Consider the following 18406-nt stretch of genomic DNA (forward strand, 5'->3'; position numbering starts at 1 on the left):
ATTTCGTTTGAGCAGCGATTTACAAATGGAAACTTGGTCCATTGAATTTTTCTCTGGTTCTTCTTGTGGAACCCAGGTATCGAGCATTTTGTGGCATCCAGCCTTATGTTACTGTTTCAAAACGGTTTTATGATCGATTTATAGTTTTATAGCTATGTCACAAGATGAAATATGTTGGTCTAACCCGACTTCTTTAACGTTTGGCTGACCAGGGCAAGGTTCATCTCTAATATCGAAATTTCCAGAACGAAAACGAGCCAACCAATTCTGACACTAGCGTTCACTTAAGCACTGATCACGGTAAACATTACACAATTTTTTATGAGTCTGCGCTGCATCTTTCCTTTTTGGAAGAAAAAAAGGCAAAATGACGTGACCTTTTAGAATTACCATTTTCAAAGCACAATAACTTTTGCCAGAGTACACGAATGGTGCTTCTTAACATCTTGAACGTTTTTTTGGACCTTTCAAATTGTATATTTATATTACCCTTTGAATGCGCTATAGGGTTGCTTTATTAGATGAGTATTACTAGCATATGTGACTTTAACGCAATATATTTAAAAAAAACGAAATTACCTTTCCCGCCTTCTAACCTCAAAATAGCACCTTCACCACTTGATTTTGGGTTCTTAGGCGGAAAAATAGTATACGAAAATCGTTCGAAAAGGCTTCTTTACGAATCTAATTACGGCTCTCACCTTCGGCTCGTGCCGTAAACCTCTCGATTCGTAAATCGAAGCCTTAACAATCTCGTACGTAATATACCCCTTCCCCAACCGAATATATAATATAGAATATACACACATGAAAGAGTGCATGTAATGTCTGCATGGACAGAAACTTTGTGATGTATATAAGGCGGCCAACCATCCCACATTGTGCGGGACAGTCCCACATTGGCGGCTGTTGTCCCGCATTTTAATTCTTAACAAAATAGTCCTGCAAAACGTCTGATGCGTCCCGCATGTCCCGCATTACCACGAGTCTCAAGAGTTTTGAGTGCCGGGAGCGTTTTAGAGCCTTGGGAAGAAATTGGAGAGTCCGTTCGGGGAGCCAGGCCCTCCCATATAAGATCGTGCGTCTGCGTTTTCATGCGTATAGCGTACAGTACACATCGAGATATTCTATATTAGTCGATACTATAGTAAAATACTAGTATATTACCACAGTTTACCAGTTAATTACCAGAACATCGACTTAATATCGAATGTCTCGATGTGTGCCATGTACACGTCGCAAACGCAGACGCAAGCATCCACAGTCCTCACGCTCTTATGTAGAAGCGGCCTTAGAGGTTCGGAGCGCTCTACGAATCTACGAACAAACCTGTGCTCACGCCTCGGCCGCGCAGCCGGTGCGGTAGTGATAAGTATGCCATACTGCCATACGTGACAGACTGACAAACAAACGTATAAACAACAAAGGTACATGCAGTTGTAAAAAGTTCTAGAGAGATGAGAGAAAGTTTGAACGATAAATTTAAAAGATTATATATAACGATATACTACTGATAAGCTTAAATATTATCCTAGTCATACCGTCGTCACGTATTAGTGTATTACTAGTCAAAGTAAACAAGCGTAAGTAGCTGTGGTTATAATATATTGTTTACATAGTACCAAGTTTATGCAGTCTCTCGTATTTAATAACCTATATTCTTCCGTTCCCTTAGATAAATATTTTTGTTTTGACAATGCCACCAGTTACCAAAAAACGGTGTTGCACATTCACTGAGGAATTGCAAAAAGAATTTCCTTACTTGAAAAATTATACGTCTTCAGACGTGCGATGCAACAAATGTAATGGAACATTCTCTATTGCTTCTGGTGGCAGATATGAAATACAAAGGCATTTAACATCAGACAAGCACAGCAAAGCACTAGCCTCTGCAAGTACATCATTGTCAATGACAACTTTCTTTCGTCAAGAAAAATATGGTGACAAAGAAGCAGAGCTGGCAAAAGCTGAAGCCTTATGGGCTTTCCATACAGTGTTTCATAATCAGAGTTTTCGATCGATGGACTGCACTTAAAAATTACTTCAAAAAGGTTTTGAAAAAAAATTTCACTGCGGGAAAACAAAGTGTGAAGCAATCGCAAAAAGTGTGATTGCACCTTATGCTTCACGTGTTCTAAAAACAGAGGTTGAAGATGTTCCATCCGTCTGTATATTTACAGATTCATCCAACCATAAAGATACCAAAATTTTCCCTATTTTAGTGAGGTACTTTCACCCTGCAACTGGCATCAACGTTAAATTACTTGATTTGGTGAGTTTGCCTGGTGAAACCGCAGCTATTATTTATGATGCCTTAATGAACATTTTTGAAAAACGCAATCTGAAGGAGAAAGTTGTTGGGTTTCGCGCTGATAACACCAATACAAATTTTGGTAGTGTTAAACGCGCAGGTCCATGTAATGTTTATAAAAAACTTCAGGAGGTTTTTTAAAAAAAAATAGTTGGTGTAGGCTGTGCAGCACACATTGCACATAATGCTATTCAAACAGCAGCAGATTTATTACCAGTGGACGTAGAGCATATAGTTGTCAAAATTTATTCATTCTTTTAAATTTACACTGTGCGCGTAGAAAACTTGAAAACTTTTTGTGATGAAGCAGAGATGCAATACAAACGAATTTTAGGATATAGTAATACACGATGGCTGGCGCTTGCACCTGCAGTTGAAAGAATCCTTCAAATGTTCTTGCCATTGAAATCATATTTTTCATCGCAAGACAAGTGCCCTGCTGCTCTACATACTTTTTTCTCTAATGAATCCTCAGAAATATGGCTCAAATTCATCCACGTGCAAACATTAGTATTTAACGATTCTATTTTAAAAAATAGAAGGGAATAAAGTTAGTTTTACAGAAGTTTCATATTTATTGGAAGATTTAAAAAACAAGTACTGAAGCCGATTGGAAAATAATTATATTCCGCTGACAATAAGAAATTATCTATCTAAGCTTGAAGAGAGTGGTCAAATCAAGAGAGACTATTTTATTGAACATATTCACAATTTTTATTACACTTGCATTCAGTACTTAGAAAAGTACAGTCGTCAATATAATGATTTTAAAACGTGCACTTGGATCCAATTGAAGCAAAAACCAAACTGAGATGATGTGCAGCAGACGTATCAATACTTATTGGAGCAGATTCCGACAGCTGCTACAACTGTAAACGAAGATAGCTTATTTGACGAAGTAAGTTACGTTTCCAACTATGTAGATGATAATGTTTCACAACAATGGGACAAGAACAAAAGCAATATAGAAGAACGATGGATGGAGGTATTCAAAAATTGTAAAGAACGCGAAACACCATTTAAAAATTGTCTGACAATCGTCCAGTACCTTCTGTGTTTACCAGGGACAAACGCATCCACGAAAAGAGTATTTTTGTGGATGAATGCTTTTTGGACCTCAGAAAAATCATCTTTACAAATTGAAACGTTACATGCAATGCTAGAAATTAAATTTAATATGGGCACTTGTGAGAACTTTTATAACATTTTCGTCTTCAAACCACCTGTCTTTCTCACATCGTAGAACGTTATTTTGTAATAAAACGTTATTCTTAATATTCCACGAATTTCCGCCGTTATTTCTTCTATTATCGTCATGCCCTTATTGGGCTTTTGCATTCAAATACGATAAGAGCGAGAAATAAGGAAAAAATAGAAATAAGAGCAAGAAATACATAAAAAAACAAAAATAAAAAGAGTAACAGCGGGAATAAGCAGAATAACATTAATGCGTTATGCTTTTTTTTTTTAATATCAAGCTGACAACCCCAACTTGTGTATTCAAAAACGTATAGTGCACGGATACGTTGTTTCGCTTTTTCCCCCTATTATTTTTCTTATTCCTGTTATTTTCTTATTCCTTGATCTCACTTTAGTTATTTCCTTATTCTTTGTTCTCATAACATTTCCATGCAAAGGCTTATTCCTCGCTCTTTTCATAGGCGTCTAAAAAATATAGACTGCTCGTTCGTATGTACAGGAACAGCACTGAAGACTGAAGCACGAGTAGAAAGAGACCATAGAAATAGAGATTTAATAATAGATAGCGCATTCTGTGCCACCACTAGTGATTGGCTGGTCTTTTCCTCAACCTTAGACCCCTAGTTTCCTGGCCATCACATATTTGCATCACATTAGCGGCGTAGAGTAGGTATCTCATCAACTCGATTAAGCCGTGAATTAGCAATTTGAAGCGCAAATTGGGTTTTTTTATATTATGTGTATTTAATGACGCTGATTACGAAAAAAATAATAAAAAAATTTTCAACTAATGGTTGAATGTGAAAATCATGTCAGAAGTTTCTTGCGTCCATACCTCGTAAAAGGTAGCAGATACGATAAAAATAAAAATACCAGCGTAAAAGGTGGAAAATTGCCTATCGAAATATTTTTATAGCATTTTTTGCACTTGCCGGAAGAGTAAGTAAAAAGGAGAGATTCGTCAGCCACGAACAGCGAGCAGTAGAGCGGAGCAGCCAAGCTACAATTGTATAGCTATGACCCCTCTCCCTGCCATCTTATGCATGGTGGGGTATGGTGTATGTATATAAGAAGAGCGGGGAGAGGTAGGAGAGAAGAGAAATAAATAAGCATATGCTGGATCGGATTTTTGGTTTAATTTTGATAAAAAATTTTGTTGGAGAAAAAAAAGTCGCTGAGAAATAAACTTTTTTAACCAGAGATGAGTAGAGAGATTGCTAACGCCAATGCTACAATGCAAGGCGACTATTTGGCACTGATAGGGGCGACCTGCCGTGGATAGCCGTCAAACTAGGCGCACGTTTTTCGAGAGTGCGAGACTCGTATCGAATAGCGTGTGCCTACGAGAAAAGGAGTGGATTTGCGTAAAAATAAGCTTACAGGCACACATTTTAGAGACACGTGAAAGGGGTAGACCGAATGTGGGACTACGAGGAGAGGAGAGAAGTGGAAATGTCGATTGTAGCTATATTGCTGAGAGCACAGCCGAATAAACACGATCTAAATGATTTAATCAGAAAGCTTGGATCGCCAAAAGATGGAGCAGAATAACTAGCTTCGAGACTGAATGAAGGGAATCTGCTATCCGAAGACACAAGAAATACATTTTATCATAACTGTGAAGAAACGTTCCGGAAGTACTTTAGCAGGGAAGAAGACTTGGTGTACTGTAACGATGTTTATGGCCTAATGAATAAAGTAAAAGAAAATATATACAAAGCCAACGATTGGAGATTGTTCATGGATTCCTCGGAACAAAGCCTCAAAACAGTGATAATACATAATATAAATATATGTATGCTCCAGTATCAATAGAAAACAATAAACCCATTCAGTAATACTCAAAGAAAACTATTAAAATATCAAAATAGTTTTGGAGAAAAAAATTTCTTTTGCATGTTTGACTAGCTGACGTATAATCCACCACAGTACGGCCAGCTGACTTTTTTATCTTTGAATAATGGTGTTAACTATCACTTAATAAATTTTTAGTTGGGAGGAAATGATTAGGAACAATTTGTTTTTACGTCATTGAGAGGCTATCGCTGCCCCACCCACCTACGTCCACGGAGCGGCAGCTGACCATCACCATGATATTTAATACAACTCTCTGAAGCATTTCACGAGTTATCGCTTAAAAGGAAAAGACTGACAAAATATACTATCTGGCTTACGGACTATAAGCTGACACAACAAACATTTGTTATTTCGCAATTTTTTTCTTTTCACGAGCCCAAATATAATTGGTTTGTTGTTGTTTTTTAACGAAAATAATGGTGCACTTTCTTCGTCTCTGGAAAAACTCAAACCATAAAATGTTTCGTCAGTCATAATCAGCGACTCTTTTTAGTTTCATTATTAATTTACTGTCACGAATAGTACATTACGCACTTAATGAGCGAGGTTAAGAATGTCGCAGATTTCACGTGAATAAACAGATAACGTGAAATCTAGGACATTTTTTAACCTCCGAAACGTGGTGCGTATACTATTTTTCTGCATACCCTCGCCAAAAGGGCTGTTCATCTGTTTTGGAGCAGGTCAGATATGAAGCACTTTTGGCGGGGGTATGCAGAAAAACTAATATGATAACCATCATCATTATAATCGCTAACATCAATTGAGGTATTGGCTGGTCCACTGTACTAATCTGTTTAACTACCAACTAAAACTAGATATTCACCCTTACTTTCTCCATTCGCATCATTATTACCACCACCATTATCATTATCTTTATTTTTCTTTCCTTTGTTTTTAATTTTGTTTGCGTGATTGTCACCATTATGACCACTAACACTACTATCGATTGCAATCCTTTTTTTCAAAGGAAGCTCATTATCTAATCTAGAGTACCGATATTTCAATGAAATACAGATTTTTGATAAGCCACCAACTGAAATAAAAGGTTCACGATCATTTTTTTTTTTATAATTGTATCATTATTATTACTATCATCGTTATCGTTTTTATCTACTTTGTTTTTAATATTATCTGCTATCACCCTTGACATTATTGTCACTCACAAATACATATATATGTATATATATATATATATATATATATATATACATTTTTTTTAAAGAAATTTACGATCTAATTTAAACTCCTTATATTTACGCAGCACATAAATTTTTGGTTTTTCGTGTACTGAGAAAATTTGCGGTTTGCTAGGTGCTTAGAGAACACTAGTGATCTTATACTGAGTGATCAGCTAATGTTTATTTCAGATAACCAGATGATTTTGGAATAAATAAATCATCAACTGATTAGCATCAACATGAGCTGAGTCTAATCATCCGTTGTAAAGATCACTAAATACAGGAAGCGACGTTACATTAAAAAAAATTCTTGCTTATGTAGATAAGTCAATATTTCAAAATTATCTGGTTCATTTGAGATGAGCATGGGCTGATCACTCAGTATAAGATTACTAGAGAACACTCATATGCGATACGAATACTTTTTGTTCTGCCATTGATACCACACAAGGCATTCCAAGTATGTAAAAAAAAAAAAAAAAAAAAAAAAAAAAAAAAAAAAAAAAAAAAAAAAAAAAACGAGAACGAAAATCTTAGGTAGCAAATTATCTGCCTTCTCCAAAGGCCTTACTTATTTATTTAATTTATTCATCATTTATTAATTATTGATACTTGTTTTTGGGTATCGATACCCGTTACAAAAGATAAAGCGATACATTGAGTAGCTGATCCTTTCTATCAATGCATTGTGGTAAAAACATTGAGTACAGACACGAATTTCAAAAAACGAGTAAATTATAATTAACTGAAAGTTATTATTGTTTGGGGTATAAACAAAGCAGTAATAAAATATGCAATTAAGTATTACAATCGCTGTCATTCTATATGCGACAGTTATGCTAGTCTGATGTGATTAAAGAACGGAGCTTCAACGCACTGGATAAGAATTTGTATAAATTTTTTATGTTTTAGACTTCGTAGTTCTTCAGAACGTTCAGTAGGCTATTTGTATAAGAGAGGTGTTTTTTTATATTCTTGTGCATTGGGAAGGTAAACATGATATGGTATAGTGTTTCGGCTGAGTTGAGGTTACAGAGTGTGCATGAATCTGTTTCGTTGATTTTGTGAAGAATACTGTAAACTGTGATTTAAATGCTTGATCTCTCCGCCAGCCAACAAGCGTCAAAGTGTCTTGTGAATGGCAGTGGAATCTGCATATTCAGGTTATTCTCTTGAAATAACTCTAATAAATCATTTAAAAAACTGTGTCATGGTGAATAAGTAGAATTTTGAGCACGCTTGGTGTCAGCTTTAAGACTGATTTTTGTTAGTTTGCTCATGATCAATGGGAGTGCAAGTTGGATTGTATTGGCGTCTAATTTTTATGTTAGGTGATCATGGGTTATGTTCTGTAGTATGGAGTGTACTGATGTAAACCAGTTCGGTTTGAGTTTGTTGTCAGATTTTCTATCCAATTCCATTAGTCTTTGTAGTACTCCACCAATGTAATGCCGTTAAAGCTATTGAGTTTTATTTTTATGAACGAAGTAAGATCTTCCAGGCTGGCTTCGAAGCTGTTGTTTCGATCTGGTTTCAGATAAACACTAATAACAAGAAGTTTATTGCATTCTATCGTGCACTCTATTGCATTAAACGTTTGAGCAGATGTAGATATTGCAGACGATACTAGGTGGTGAGTTCTTGCAAACAAACACAGACCACCGCTGGCCCTGCCCAGTGTTGTGATTCTTTGGGCCGGGCTGTTGAAGATGGTAGATTTGGGCAGGAATGAGGAGGCAACCAATGTATTTTCGCATACCTAAGTTTCCAAAATGTTAATGAGGGCACAGTTGTGAAGGTGCGATAATTCGTCATTAGTTAGGTTGAAAACATTAGAGTACCCGTGAGTGTTCCAAAATATAAAAGAGTAGAGTCCGGTTAATGGAGTAGAGATACTGCTGGACAGACATGGCTCATTGTCGTTTCGCGTAGGGAGGATGGTAAGAGTAGAAGAGGGACGACGTCGAGGCTAGCTAATTAACCGATTTTCCATAGCCGGTGTAGGATCGTCCGAAACTATGTTTAGTGCATGTCATTTGGCGTCGTACGATATTTTGGGAGGTACAGCTTTAAGCTGTTTGGCCTTCACGAAAGCGCTGAAAGGGAGCGTCATCTACAGGGCTGTGTCCTTTCTTTCATACTTTGACTTAGCGGTCAACGTAGAACTTTAAACGGCCAACTTATACATTTTTTTCTTTACTTCTTTTTTCTGCGGAAAAATCGTCGAACTTTTTCTTAGCCATACGTTTTTTCCTATTGTGTACGCCACAAAGTGATAGGATGCTGCCAGTGAGCATTTTCTTCTTGGACATGATTACATGCTTGTCTTCTATCTCAGTGAGTGTGATTATTAAGATGCTGCCACTCTTGAGACCAATTCGTGTGACATTTTCTGTAGCAACATTGAGTTCAAGTTTTTGGCGTATAAGGTTGTGAATCACTTCTTTACAGTTGTTTTATTTTGTTTCAAATCCTTAAAGAACCAGATTATTTTTTATCTTTCTCTTACGACGCGCCTCTTCATTTATTTCAAGAGCTTTGAGGTGGTTAGAGTTGGTTAATATTAAGTTCCTCGGCTACTACCTCCTTGATGGTATCCTTTGTATTCGTGAAGTAAGACTTTAATGCACCTTCTCTGGTACACAGATCTTCAAGTTGACTGAAAATACGGCCAAGTTTGTCTTGACCATCAGTTTTCTGTTTTTCCGTTATTTGTGATTGAGGGCTGGTAATCTTATTGCATCCTTCGTCTTTTTACTTCATGGCTTTGAAAGCGTCCCTGATGTTGCTTGAGTTTGCAGTTCATCTACCAGAAGAATTTGACTGATTTTTTCTTCCTTAACATGTATACATTATAATGCGGGTCCTGGCAACGCTTCTTCTTTTGTCTGACGTTGTGTGCCACTCCCGTGATTATTCAGTGTAATTTCATGGCGCTCGCTCCATTCTATCATCTGGTTATCGAGTTAAACGGAGGTAGATTTCTCCCCACTGTAGCTTTATAGCGCTCTTAGTGCAACGCCAGGTAGCTCAGCAGCAAAATGTAGCAACTATCAGCTCCGTACCGCTGTCCGCGGGAGCGGTCAGAACTGAAACTACAAATTTAGTCTTTGATATCTGCTGAAATTGGTAACACGAAGAGGGTTGATAAGAAAGTTTTCGCGTTTATTGGTTTTCACTGCAGTAGAGTAGATTGTGCTCCCATGCGAAGGCCTTGCAGGTGAAGAAGGTGTGTGAGCACTCCGAGGCAGGAGTAGAGAACAAAACACTGTGTAACTGCCACGGCCACGCCAAAGACGATTGGGTGTATCAAACTAAGTGCCAGGTCTTATCAACGTCATGAAGACGGCTTAAAGGTTTGCGACTCTGGTGTCTAGATACTGAGGACAGCTTCTCCTTGACCTTCTGATGTAGATGGCGGATGATTCGGCAGGTGTAGCCCAGATGGAGGCGACGAGCAGTGACGTTTTTGAGGTTAGGGCATAATGGCAAGGTCAGTCGTTACATCCCGTACACCAGGAGGCTTGGCAGCACCAAGTTTCCTAGGTGTAGGCCTCTCTGGGCAACGGAGGCACGTTACCTGAAAAAGGGCTCTACCTGGAGGTATTACTTAAGTCCAGGGCGGTCGCTGGAACTGGGCAGTGGAAAAAAACCACATCTGCACTCTTACGCACCCAAGCAGTGAATCCCTGCAAAGAAATTATACGACTTATATTATATTCTCAATGTATGTTTAGATTGTTGGGGATATGTGAGAGCTGCATAGGAGTTTTTTATATGTATAGGTTCTATATACCATGAAGATGACAAGTGTATAAGATATTCATTTATCATATTTTATATACCATAAATATGACTTTACTCATGCCTTTATTCTCGGTGTATGTTTAGATTTAGAGGATATATAAGAGCCACATAGTATAGAGGTTTTTTTCATATGCATTAGTTACGTGATCACGAAGAAAGTATTATTTTGTAAAGTATCTCAATTTTAGAGCTCTCGTTGACTCATTGTGGTTCGATATTTTCCCCAGCAGAGTCGTACGTAAATTCATCCCTATTTTGCAGCTTATCTACATAGGCATTGTGGGTAGTTATTATAATTTTTTTTTTTTACCATCTATACATGACAAAAGCTTATAATTGGTCCCTTAAATAAGACTTCACTTTTATACATATCAATGGAATTAGTTTACGCAAAATATTAATACTAACTATTCCCGATCAAGTTGGGAGTAATTGCGATCTGCTTGATTCGGAACTCTGGATGCAAGCGTCACTGGTTTTCACTCACCGAAGAATAAAATATGGAAAACGACTGCTTCTTGGCTCTATGGTGACGTGTCACAGGCTATTTTTATAGGAAATTCCGAATTATAATTCATTGTAACTTTATGAGGCATTAAAATTTTAAGTGACATTAAAATACTGTTTGCATCTACAGGAGCTTTCTCTATATAAAATCAATTACTATGTCACATCCTTCCTCAACAGTTTATACAGTGAGTTTATCTAATGAATAACATAAGCACTAAATATCCTTTTGTACAAATTGACGATTTTTCATTTTAACTGTTAATCTGTTTAATGAAAATTGTGCTCATTGTGACCACTTCCCAAAATAAACACATCATTAAAATAAATTATTGTTCCTTCTGTATAGCAAAAAATTATCTTAATTTCGTTTTAGAAAAACACTGGGGCAGATACTACAGCATAAGGAAGCCTATTGTATTCATACAATCTTTTATGGGTCGTTTTTTCAGTTTTTCGATTCATCATTTAGCTTGACTTGTTATTATTTACGTACTAGATCTGGCTATTAAAAAAATCGTTCCCTCTATATATGATATTAAATCTGCTACTTTCAGGATGGGGTAGTGTTTAATTATTAAATAAGGATACAATGATATTTTATAATCTCTGCATAAGTGAAACTGACCATTGGAATTCAGTGCGGTTACTACTGATATCGTCCACTCGGTACTTATTACTGGTTCAATAACTTTTTCCACTTGACAACCGATATTTTTAGAAAACACAGAATCAAATTTACCGATTACATCCTACATAGCCGTTACTTTCTTTAAAAAATTGATATTTGTAGTTTCGACGGTTCTGATTTTCTTTAACGATACCAATCTAACCATTTACGACCTATTGTACGAGTCTTGGATTTTCCATGCGAGTTTACGTTTGTTCTTTGAGTATTTAGTATTAACATGTACGATGCCTAATAAAAATAAGTATACGCTGGGCTCCATTTTGAAAACACGATTTCTTGTTGCAATGATGGTCTTCTCTTTTGAGTACCTCAGATAAAGTTGTAGTTAGTTTGTCTGTTATATGTAAATCCTCGTATTCAAACAAACTCCAATTTCGATTTTTTTTTCCTATCTAACCACATTTTGTTGATATTTATTTTACTTAATTAAGGAACTTTTCTAATTTTTTTTTTTTTTTTCAAGATTGTAGATTTTTAATCTCGATTTTATCTAATATGAGGCGTGCTTTTTATTTGGACTCATACAATAGACATAAAAAAAACCTAAGCTGTTCGAGTTATTGAAATTACTGCTGGTTCAAATAATAGGTTAACACTGTAGCACGTTTTGCAAACTTTTCAAGAAGCTTGTCATACAATTTTTTAATAACCATTAACTAGTTTAAGCACAATCCTATAACCATACATAAAATTATTCTATAGTAAAAACATCATTAGTCAGAAATTTATGGATTAATTGATTGATATTACGCTAAGTATTCATTTTAACTTACCTTCAACAGACTTGAGTAAAATTTCATCTTTTGAAACATTAGCAACAAAATACTTGTCATCAGGTTCACTGTTAGCATTGTCATTAGTTTCCACGATATTTATTTGCTTATGTGAGGTAACTACACGTTTATCTACTATGCAATCAATCATACTAAACTCATCCTTCATGCAGAACGTCGAGTCAGCTGACAAAAGTTCAACATTTTTCTGCAATTTAAAAATATTTATGAAATTTCACGAAACTAAACATTTAAAGCCGTTATAAAAATTTTGTTTCAATTAATAAAACATAAAAATAAATAAATTTTGAAATAATCAACTTTCTACAGAGACTAAAATTTGAAGTTGCCATCGCTTGGATAAAATAAAACACACTGTTCCGAAATGAAAGAGCTATCGGAGCCTGAATATTATTACACTTGAGGTTTTGAAAAAATCAATTTTTCTAACGCTCTGAATAGTTCTTATTATAAGTTTCATTACTTTTTCTGCATTTTAAAGAAATAATTGAACCTCTATAAATATTGCAATTAGATTATTTCCACCGCAAATACACAAAATTTTTTTTGAAAATCGAAATTTCGTAATAACATCTTCCAAGTTCTTTAATATTTTCAAGTTTTAAGGTTGACAATTAAAATGACTGCTTTAAACCTAAAAGGCTTACTCTAAAAAACTTTCGAATAAAGCTTACCCGACTAAGTGAGGTTTTTAACAAAACTATAAACTGCGTACTTTTTGTTTGGCAGTGCTTCCTGCTTATTTAAGAACCTTTTTTTTTATCGTTCAGGGCACGTAACTTGCCCTGAATAATGAACAGTCCACATATTACCTAGATAGGGCAGCAGATTGTTCTAAGTAGAGTTTAACTTTCCAAAGCAGCTGCAACGGGGAGCCATATAATAGCTCATAAGCGCGTCCTCATGAGTACACATATTTCAACATTGAATTTGGTGGACAATACATTTTTTTTATGTGCTGTGTTTTATGTACTATAAAAATATGTATTTTTTCTTGAAATGCATTATTTCATGCATTTACGTAATCTATTTTTAGGTAAGTGTTGAGATAAGACTTCAATACCTTGACTAACTAAAAAATCTGTTATTGCATCACAAAGCCACTTTTCTCTATCATGCACGTAAAGAATGTCATACTGTTGATTGATAACAAATTTAAAAGTTAACACAGGTATCTCACTGAGAGCTTGTTATAGTTAAGATCCCGCATAGTCATTTTTCATTTTATAATTCAATATTTATGAACTTTTTTCTAGTCTATTATTTCCGTATGACTCCATTCATCATAGGCCAAAATGAAATCCAAGAAAGATGCATAAAGTATTGTTACGACGGAGACGCATGCTCGATTTCCAAATGCCTTTTTTCTTTTTTCACTTACAAGGCCACTTAGCTGATAAGCCAACGTTCTAAAACCGAAAGTAGTGGCTGATCGTTAAATATTTTATAAGCCCATGAGGCGTGATAATGTAATGCAACTAGAGCGATAACGATACTTTCCTCAAACTAACAAAGGTACTTATATAATTATATGTATGATATTTTTTTGTTATAATTTAGAGCAATAAATAAAATAAGTGATAAGGAGTCAATATCTAATAATACTAAACAGGCATTAATAGAAATATGTAATAACATTTAGAAAAATAGTCTCAAATGTCTGCCTAACATCAAAGTCAGTCAACCTGGTTTTACCACCTACCTCAGGCTATTTGGTGCAAGCTTAGGCCTATAAATATAATAAAATACGTAACGCTACTTCTATCCAACGTAACAGTATGCTAATTTTCACTTTTGATATTTTAATTTAGTAACTTTCTGTATTAATATGACCCATCAAAATTCTTCTGAGGTGAGCCCTTTATTATTCAGAAAATGAAGTATGAAATGAATACTAACATAACGTGCTCTTAAAAAATAAGTGTATACTCTCTAGTTCTATAAGATGTGGCACTAGTATAGAAAGTACTTCAGCAACAGCATCGAGTACGAGTAAACTAAGGGCATAGTTCCAGTATTTCTACCACTAGTACAGGATTTGTCCATACATAGCCAAATTTACAATAATGCGAGCCCAAAATTTCAGTGAAACTCGATGCAAAAAAAGTTTCCTTTCCCGAACTACGTTAGTTTTAATACTGGCGTACTTTTTATAGAACTGGAGTATTTCTATCTGCTAAGAGTGGGGTACATCTACACCTACCTTAAACCTTTTATTTTTCAAAAAAAGTTCTTTGTACTTTTTTTTCCAAACTGCTGTCTGCAGTAAAATTTTTTTATCTGATAGATTTTAATTCTTATCCAAGGATTTACAGCTTAAAACTGTAGTTTCAATTTTGTAAGATGCTGACCCCAACAAACTGCCCTTGAACTGCACTTGACTGATGTCAGTCTTCGATTTATTGATTCCTTCAAGTTCAAGTAAAAGAAGAAGATGTCCCTTTAATGCCACCTACAATAGAAGTAAAGAATATACCGCTACCATCTCCTATATCATGGAGCAAGTGGATAGAGCTGTACAAGCAACCACCTCCACCTCCTCCATCATCAACACCACCATTACCACCAGCTCCGACACTACCATCACCATTTAAAAAATCACCGCCACTACCACTATCACCAACTCTACCACCAACATCATCGCATCAGCAGCAGCAGCAGCAGCAGCAGCAGAAGTTACGATTGTCAATTCAACTGCTGCCAGAGAATATTGAGGAATGGACAGAAGATGATAAAAAAGAACTGGATATGAGAGTCTAAATCTTGCTAAAGCAGCAGGAGTTAAAAATAAGGGCAGGTGAAATCATAATAATCGAAAATAATCGGAAAAAATTAGAAGAAAAAGAGAAGCGTCAAGCTGCCCAGCTGAAAAAAAGCTATTAAATCAAAAGAAAAAAAAAGAAAAAGAGAAAATGAAGAAAATAAAGAAAAAATATAAATGGAAAAAAAAAAGTTATAGTAGTTGAATAATGAACATTATATTTGTAATTTTGTAAGAATATAACTGTATTATTGAATGTAATAAATATTATTTAATTTTTTTTAATATTCAGTCTTTTATTGTAACATAATGTTTAACTTCTTTTTAGATAAGAAAAAAAACTTTTGAAATTAAAGTTTTACCGCAATTATTAATTAACTTTTTGTTTGGTGTTAATACCTTTCTAATAACTATAATATTATCATACCTGTAATACTGACTTCTTGTAAGGTATTTACCACCACCCCAAGTCATCTCTTTCTCTCATTCACACAAATATACACGTGCTTCCCACCCCTATTTAAATATGCTTTTTGCTAAACTCTGAAGGTATTTAAAGGAGTTTACGTTGACAGAGCAGTTCATTTTAACCCAATGACTTGATTACTAAGCTTCCTCCTGCAAGATTTCATGGCTACTGTACAGCATTTCAAGGATTCGGCTACCTGCCTGTGGCAATCATACCAACAAGTTGTTGAAAGTAAAGTCAACGCTGCTCAAATTCAAAGACTGTTAGATTGTAGTCTTGTAACATTGAAGGATGCTGATACTTTTAGTAAGAGTTGCAAGTTAACAACCTCTGAAAAACAAAAATTTCAGGCAGCTGTGGCTTTACTCAAAACTACTGTACAATTTCTTTATGACCATTTGGAAATAGTAGAGGCGGAGAGAATATTTATAGATGAACCTCAAGTTTTTGTGGCAGACAGTGAGCAAGAAGCGACAGCAGCAGTCAAGGCATTCGAAAATGAACCTGCAATTCTTATACCAGAAAGTATACAAAAAGCAGGCCTTGCAATAAGCGTCCAAGGTAAAGGTGTGACAGAAACGGGCCCTACAACAAGCATTCAAGATGAAGGTATGATAGAAGTGACAGCAGCTCTCGTTCTTCAGGATGATAGATCAGTAAATTTAAATGACGTTAATAGTGCATAATAGTGCATTTGAAAAACGCATTACGACAGCTTTGATCGTAAATTTAAAACACCTAGATCTGAAAAAGTTTTTAAAAGACGCTAAACATCAGTTTATAAAACGGATCCATCGATCTCTTAGTGAATATGAAGCGATAAAAGTAAATACAGTGTTGGCAGCTGAATATATAATAGTTGAAGATAATTTTGAAAATGTAGATTTAAAATACTTTAACACAAAATCACAAGCTATATTCCAGACAACAGACTTGAATGAGTGGTTTGATGTGAATGTACAACAGCCAATAGAAAAAAATATGGATGATTTTAGTGACAAAGAATCAGGCTGGTCTTTGCTTTCAATTTTGAATTTAGTTGTGAATATTAATAAACTGAATTCTATGCGAGGTAGTTCTTTTATAGATTTGCCAGGTTACATAAAAAACAAAAATGCTTGTGTAAATGTAGTGAACAGAGACGTTCAGTGTTTTAAATGGGCTATTCTGTCAGCAATACATCCAACAAAAAGAAATCCAAATCGGGTCTCGAACTATGTTCAATACGAAAACGAGTTAAACTTTGATGGAATTGATTTTCCTGTTAACCCAAAGCAAATTAGAAAATTCAAAAACCAAAACAAAGTATCGGTGAATTTATATTTTTTTAAAAACAGGAATGATGTATACAATGTTTTTCCCAGTCACTTAACAATAAATAAAAAAGAAGTCCATGTGAATCTTTTACTTCTTGAAAGCTTCTATGTAGATCATGAAGAAGATGATGATATGAATGAAGGTAATAATCATTTAAACGAAGAATACAAATATCATTACGTTTGGATAAAAAATTTATCCCGCTTTTTATGTAAACTATTATCTAAACATGGACATGCAGTACATATAATATATGTGATTGTTGCTTTCACTATTTTTCGTCAAAGCAAAAGTTAGCATGAAGTCGATTGCAAAATTCTAAATAAGTGCAAAATTATACTGCCCAATAGAAATCAGAAAGATGATATACTACAATTAAAAAGTTTTACGAATAAAAACAAAGTACCTTTCGTTGTATATGCAGACTTTAAGTGTTTGCTACAACCTACGAAGAGCAGTTGTGCTTATCAAAGTCATACAGTATTCAGTATTGGTTATTTTGTTAAGTGCTCTTATGACGATAGCAAATCAGAATATAAGAGTTACAGAAAAAGTGACGAAAACGATGATGAAACACCTGCGAAGTGGTTTGTTCGTTCTCTGTATCTTCTTGCTCTAAAACTAGAAGAATTATACAAAAATCCTATAAAAATGACAAATTTGACACTTGAAGAACAGTTTAAATACAATAAAGCTTCTTTGTGTCACATATGCAACCAACCATTTAGCTTGGATGATATAATAGTTAGAGATCACTGTCATCTCACTAGAAAGTAAGTGTACTTTTTTTAACATATTATATCATAAAGCGTACAATATTTTTTTATTTTAGATACCGTGGTCCTGCTCATAACAAATGCAATCTTAATTATCAAGACTCAAGAATGATACCCGTAATTTTTCACAACTTGAGCGGATATGATTCGCATTTGTTTGTAAAAAAACTTGCTACATGCTTCTCGGAAAGAATCCAGCTTCTACCACAAACAAAAGAAAAATACATTTCATTTACAAAATATGTGGAAGGGACTAATGTCAGTCTTCGATTTATTGATTCCTTTAAGTTTCTGACTTCATCTCTTGATAATTTGTCATCTTATTTAAAAGAATTAAAAATATTGGAAACAGTATTTTCAAATGATGATCATTACACTACAGGTCAAATAAATTTATTTTAAAAAAAGGTGTGTACCCTTACGATTATACATCTTCTTTTCAAAAACTTAAGGAACGTAGGCTGCCATCAAAAGAAAGTTTCTACAGCAGCTTACTCGAAGCCCTTATTAGTGATGAAGAATATGAACATGCTATAAATATTTGGAATACTTTTAACATACAAACACTTGGGCAGTATTCCGACTTATATTTAAAGACAGATGTATTGTTACTAGTTGAAATATTTGAAAACTTTAGAAATAATTGTCTTGAAGCATATCATTTAGATCCAGCTCATTATTACACAACGCCTGGCCTAACATGGGACGCGATGTTGTAATTTACGAATGTGAGTA

At 35.0% G+C, this 18406-nt stretch overlaps 1 protein-coding gene across 2 annotated transcripts in view; it reads right to left on the minus strand.

Annotated features, from left to right (window-relative positions):
• The window catches only part of Eif4g (eukaryotic translation initiation factor 4 gamma), a 763642-nt gene that overhangs the window by 464750 nt on the left and 280486 nt on the right, over positions 1 to 18406 (minus strand). For both annotated transcript variants that reach the window (XM_089595035.1, XM_089595034.1), the window contains exon 9: positions 12328 to 12535. In XM_089595035.1, coding sequence (XP_089451161.1) covers positions 12328 to 12535 — 208 coding nt within the window. The remainder of the gene's footprint in view (positions 1 to 12327; positions 12536 to 18406) is intronic.

This window comes from Copidosoma floridanum, unplaced genomic scaffold (assembly GCF_036245765.1).
Source record: "Copidosoma floridanum isolate Cflo_tuat_1 unplaced genomic scaffold, Cflo_Japanese_pri ptg000024l, whole genome shotgun sequence".
Lineage (NCBI taxonomy): Eukaryota > Metazoa > Arthropoda > Insecta > Hymenoptera > Encyrtidae > Copidosoma > Copidosoma floridanum.